General features: G+C 38.2%; 1 protein-coding gene across 1 annotated transcript; it reads left to right on the plus strand.

Moving 5' to 3' along the window:
- The first annotated feature begins 59 nt into the window (after positions 1-59).
- On the plus strand, positions 60-5,525 carry LOC107839375 (SUN domain-containing protein 1). Its single transcript, XM_016682830.2, has 2 exons — positions 60-1,377; positions 4,929-5,525. Exons 1-2 carry the CDS (start codon positions 271-273, stop codon positions 5,223-5,225), a joined length of 1,404 nt encoding a protein of 467 aa, XP_016538316.1. The 5' UTR covers positions 60-270; the 3' UTR covers positions 5,226-5,525.
- Positions 5,526-6,268: the final 743 nt, after the last annotated feature.

Below are 6,268 nucleotides of genomic sequence, written 5' to 3' on the forward strand. Positions count from 1 at the left end.
GTTTTTTTAATAAATTTATTGACGTATTATATTTATTAATTATTAAATTATATAAGAATAATATAATATCACCAGGACACAATGTGTAACAATCATGAAGCGTTACCGCTTCAAATGTTACTAGCCAAAATTCAAACTTAAAACTGATCTTTAAAGTCAAAAAGGATCGAACCGGTTCATTCGAATTTCAGGTCCGTCCATCTCCATATATTTCATTCTCCCAAATTCCCTCTCAAATTTCTAGGGTTTTCTTCTCAATTTTTGCCCCAAATGTCAACGTCTACAGTCTCCATCTCCGCTAATCCTGCCGCCGGTTCAACCCGTCGCCGACCCGTTGAGAAAAAGCAACCCTCCGCCCTAGATTTAGCCGACTCCAACTTAGCCACCGCCACCGCCACCGCCACCGCCGCCGCCGTTGCCGCCGACCCAATCTCCACCCCCAACGTTTCCGTCAGAAGCGACGGCCGAGATGCGATTCAGGTAGTGAAGAAGACCTTGCCTCATACTAATGTTCCTACATCGTCTACACGCCGCCCTAGCGGCTCGGCTCCGGCTGTTAGGAAGCATTCGAAGCCACCGAAGCCGAGGTGGTTGACTGTGGTGAGTGTTCTCACTAAGAATTTGTTGTTGCTGGTTGTATTGATTGGTTTAGTTCAGATAGTTCGTAGACTTGTTGCGAATTCGTATCAAGTGAATGACTCTGATGGGTTATCTGTACTTTCTGGGGATTTCGATGGTAAATTCGCCGAAATGGAGTCGTTTGTTAAGGAAACTACAAAAATGATGCAAGTACAAATTGATGTAATTGATCAAAAACTGGATTTGGGGATTAAGAATGTGAGGGATGAATTGAATGTGAAGGTGGATGATAAAGTAGGGGAATTGGAGTTGAAGTTGAAGGAAGTGAGTGGCACGACAGAGAATTTGGAGAAGTTGATGGGTGAATTTAGGGAGAAAAACTGGGTGTCCAAGGATGAGTTGGAAAATATGTTGGAGGAATATAGGAAGATGAAAGGCAGCAGTGAAGTTGATGAAAAGAGTTTGGATGAATTTAGGATATATGCGAGGGAGATAGTGGAGAAAGAGATAGAGAAACATGCTGCTGATGGATTAGGGAGGGTGGATTATGCATTGGCATCAGGAGGGGCTCGTGTAGTGAAGCATTCAGAGCCCTTTATTATGAAGTCTGGTAGTGGTGATGTTTTTAGTTTGTTAACTAACCGGAATGCAGGTAGTAGTGATGCTGACAAGATACTTACGCCTAGCTTTGGAGAACCCGGTCAGTGTTTTCCCCTTAAAGGGGATAAGGGGTTTGTTCAAATTCTGCTCCGAACAGCTATTATACCTGAAGCCGTCACCTTGGAACATGTTGCAAAGGTAACACCTTTTTCTACTGGATTGTAATAATGATTCTATTTATCATGTTTTATTTATGCTTGTGATGCTGCTTACACTGAGCATTTAGTACGGTGTGTTTATTTGAGCTTCATAGCATATGTGACTATTTATGTCGCGACTCACGAGTAACTTGTTTTTTGGTGATAAAGCTTGTGATGACTTCTAATATTTGACAGGTGAATGAATGTGATAGACTGATCCTAAGTCATTACGATAACAATTAAGTTTCAGCCTGACATTTTGATTTTATTTGAAACCAGTTACCTAGAGTATCTGTACAAATTGACCCCTTTTATGTATAGACAACATACAGGAATTTGTTTATGGAGATTCAGAATAGCAAAAAGAAGATCAAGTAGATTTCATGTAATTGTGTGCAATAAATTTTTTTTTCCAGTTTATTCAGAACAAAGTAGATTCCATCTACGGCTGCCTATGATTTGTGTGCTTCACAAACTCACCTAGTGATCTAATTAATGCGTTAGTTAAGTGTATGGCCTCAAAATTAGAAATTTAGGCTTGGGCTAGGCCGGATTGAGTTTTATCATTCTTTATAAGAGGTTGTCTTTTGGGTTAGAATCTTTAACTAGAAGAGGCATACCTGTCCTTCCTCAAGTTTGTCCTCTTAAAGGTATATATTCTACAATTGACATGTCTGACATTTTAATTATTGGAGCTTTCTGCGGAGATCCATTGCAATAATGGATATACTAACAAAAAAGAAGTAGAACAATTGTTGTCTGAAAATTGATTGAAGATCAGCGGTAGAGCTCATGTGAGCAGCATTCGCACTAAGCAGTCTACTGGCACTATCAAGTATTCTGCTTTAGACACACATGTAATAGTCGAGAATCATTCTTATTTGTTGTTTTCTTCTCTTTTACTTCCTTTTTGTTTTAATGCAGTAAGAAGATATCATTAAAGGCATTAAAAGAGAGAGTGAATGGGATAGCTCCTGTAAAACAAAACTATACTAGTCTAGTAGTCTAACAGCAGCGAGCTCTCACACATTCCAGAAATAGTCACAACTAGTTACCAGGGTCTGGTCTAGCCATTGGAGCAGGCACCATTTGCCCTTTTTTTTTTTTGGGGGGGGGGGGGGACTTCCTAACTCTCCATGAACACACTCTTTTACTTCCTCGTTTTCCTTCATTACATCTCTCTCTTAGGCTTTTACCTTTGTCTTCACATACATACCTATAACTATAGTCATTTAAACCGGTAATCAATGTTTATTTATGTGTTAATCTTTGTAGATTTGTGTCTTTTGTGTTCTAAGTAAGGAGTCCTTTTCAGTTTCTAGATCCATGGTACCTTTAATCTGCTTGCAAAACCGATAACTGCTCTAATGGCTAATGCTGTTGGTATTTTAGCCCGAGGAACATAATGGTTATTGATTGCTGAGAATGCCTGGTTAGGTTCTTATAAGGCCAAGTACCAAAACCACTCAGACCAAGATGTATTCTCTTGTTTGCTTATATGTTCATCCTTGCTTTTCTTTTGCGTGCCTAGCAGCTTCATGATTTGATCTCTTCCATTTGTTAAAGTGGGCCTTATATTTATTGCAGTTTCTACCTTTTAAACAATACTTGGTAGTCAATGATGGTTTTTATCCCCAGTTCTTGAACAGGTTACCAGTACATTTTGCGTTTGGTGCACACATTTAATGGTTTCAACATACCTTCTTGAAAACTTGAACCTTTCTACTTTCTGATTGTTAAAGTGCCTGGACAGCCTATTATAGTTTCCATTTTTTGGTGCTACTTCTCTGTTAAGAACAAGTACTCAAGCCATGTCTTTAGTTCTTGATTTTGCCGATATATGTGGTTATTGGTCAATCCCGTTGCCATAGGTGGATAAGCTGAATTTTTTATAAGTCAAGGTTATTAGTTACTTAAGTTTAGTAGTACTCATGCTTAAGTGATTGAAATGTTATTTGTCTCACATGCTGCTTCTTGGACGTACTAATTTAATGGATATTAGGATTTATTTTGTTGATCATACATCCAATAGAACATTTCCAGCTGTGCCCCTAGACCTTAGTTCAAGGGGGAAGGTTGAGGTATTTTTGATGTAGCTCCCAGATTTGACCCGTTCCATTCGAAGTAAGCCTAATATTTAAGTTGATAAGAGTTGAGAGGTGTGCCCATTATCCCCAAATCTTGAAGGCTGTGGTTGGCCCTAGACGAGCTTCTGCGTCACAAAAAACATTTTTACAATTGTATGAAACGAAAAGTATAACTTAGATGAATTTGCTTGTCGCCAACAAGACTTGAGTTTTCAGAAATCCGCCTTGCGACCATTTCTCATTTAAGCTGGGTTGTTCAGATGCTTGGATGAGGGGCTGTGCTTCCAATGGAGTTAAACCGCTTCCTTAGTTTGTGAGTGTTGAAGATATAGTTTGTGTCTAAGTGCCCTGTAGCACATCAACCAAGGAAAATTCCATAGAAATCTAGAGTTTGACGCCTTTAAAGAATGAGGAAATGACTAATGTGTATTTTTTTCTGAAATGGTAATTTATTTATGGCATGTTGAACTTTCTGGGTTTTCAGTTACTAGGCTTCACCCTTTGAGACTTGAGTTCTAGCATCTACAGTTATGTTGCTTGGACTCTCAAAAATTGTTGCCGGACCCATGTCGGATCTTCAAAAGTGCACTATTTTTGGTGGATTTGACACGCACCTGCCGACATTTTTGAAGAGTTCTAGCAACATAGTTTTATGGTGATCTTTGTACCTGTCCTCTTAGAACTATATACATACCTTGAGCAAGACCTCTTACTCTACTGGATTCAACAGAAGTTTAGGATTTCATCCGCTCACTATTGTATTCCATTTGAGCTGTTAGTGATTTTATTCAATCATTAACAGTGCTTGAACAGATGGAAGCCCTTAAATTACATTTTTGGAGATATGTTAGTGAATGTCCTAATGGCTAATGTAGGATGAAACTGCGTGAAAACTATTGCATTTGGAAAGTGAATCACTTAACAATATGTGTCCACCGGACAGAAGCATGTATTATAAGCACTCCGCATTCCCTCCCACTTCCCCAAACAAATTATGTATTTCCCTGACAAATTATATTGAAAAAAATCAAGTGCAATGATTCATTTTACTTGATTAAAAAAGGTTGAATGGTAATAATGGATTCTGATTTTTGCTATGTATCTAATTATCATTGTGAACCCAATCTATGTTATCCTCTTGAGCTGTAGCCTTCAATCCTTGAATAACTGGGTCATTAAAGCTTGAATAGATGCTCTTGATAGTATATTATGGCAACACTTCTCCTCTTCCCCAGCATGACATGAGGGTTAGATTTGTCTACCCACTGCTTATCAGTTTCACTGTTATTAGGACTTCATTGATGCTAGAGTGTACTTCCTGAAAACTTTATATCATTAACCTGCTTTATGATGAATGATTTCTGGCACATTAGCTGGCTCAGATACAACCTTTGTCAAAAAGGATTTCTGTTTATGCTTCTTAAGTATCCAAGTTACTAATTGCTCCTGATTCTTTGAACAGAGTGTTGCTTACGATAGGTCCAGTGCTCCAAAGAACTGCAGGATATCTGGATGGCTCCATGATAAAAAGGGGACTGACCTAGAAGCTGATCGTGAGAAGATGTTCCTTTTGACAGAGTTCATATATGATCTTGACAAGAGCAATGCTCAGACTTTCGATGTTTTAGAGTCTGCAAGCTCTCGTGTCGTCGACATGATCAGGTTTGATTTTACATCCAACCATGGGAAGCCACACACATGCATCTATAGATTGAGGGTACATGGCCGTGAACCAAGCTCCTTGGTAATGCAGTCTTGATAGTAAAATATTTTAAATTATTTCGACATTCCTCTCCTTAACAATGTAGTGCTTTTGTGTCTTTCTGGTAGAACCCAATCCGACATGTGAGTTGTAGTCTTTTGGCTAAGATGGACTTGAGATCCTTGCCCTCTGTCATTGACCAGTACTGAGTTGGGGCTAGGTGTAAAAATGTCTTGTTCCTTTCAGCTCCCGAATTACTGTGAAGTTGATGATTTGATTTATTTCTGTGAGATGTAAAAGATGCTATGCCTGTCCTGTAAGACTCCATTTTTATTATATCATTTGTTTTTTCCACAATCTTGTTTTGTAGAGGTGCAAATCTTATTTCTTTGCTTTAGGAGTCATGTCAGAAATTAAGGTACTAAGAATTAATTTCCTTTATTGGGTTCTTCATTCTCGTACATGCATGCATGCTGGTTTTCGATGTGGCTTTCTGGAGTATATTGTGTGCAGGTGGTGTAAGGAGAACAAAGCCAAAAATGACAACTTTGACATCTGAAAGGTTAAAGTTGAAGGATCTCTTTCTTGTCCAAACGATCTTATATCACTTATTTAGTGAACAGTCAAAAGTCCAATTTAAACCTTGTACCTATTCGGCATTAGCAGTCTGGATCTCCTTGCCCCTACCGTGTCAGTTTCATGGTTATTTTAATGAAAAACTGAAAGAAGACAATTTTGCGAGAATTTCGAAGAAACTAGGAAGGTAGGACTTTGCCGTTTATATGAAAAGCTTTAAATGTTCAAAGATTTTGGATTTTATAGTCTCCAAACTATCAAAAAAACACCTTTTTTAATAATAGTGGTGTTCCATCAACTTGCATTGACCTCGAGCATTTCTCTTTAAGAAAAATAATTAATAACATGGCTAGTCTTGATTAATGAAAAAAGATAAATAAAATGAGAAATCAAATTGGAAAATTTAGGACGGAGGGAGTATTTGTTACCTTCTCATTTCCAATGTTCACATCCAACTCATTAACTAAATCACAAAACGAAACCAAAAGTACATTATCTAAGCTCACAACAACAACAACAACAGC

The sequence above is a fragment of the Capsicum annuum genome, chromosome 8 (assembly GCF_002878395.1).
Source record: "Capsicum annuum cultivar UCD-10X-F1 chromosome 8, UCD10Xv1.1, whole genome shotgun sequence".
In the NCBI taxonomy this organism is placed as follows: domain Eukaryota; kingdom Viridiplantae; phylum Streptophyta; class Magnoliopsida; order Solanales; family Solanaceae; genus Capsicum; species Capsicum annuum.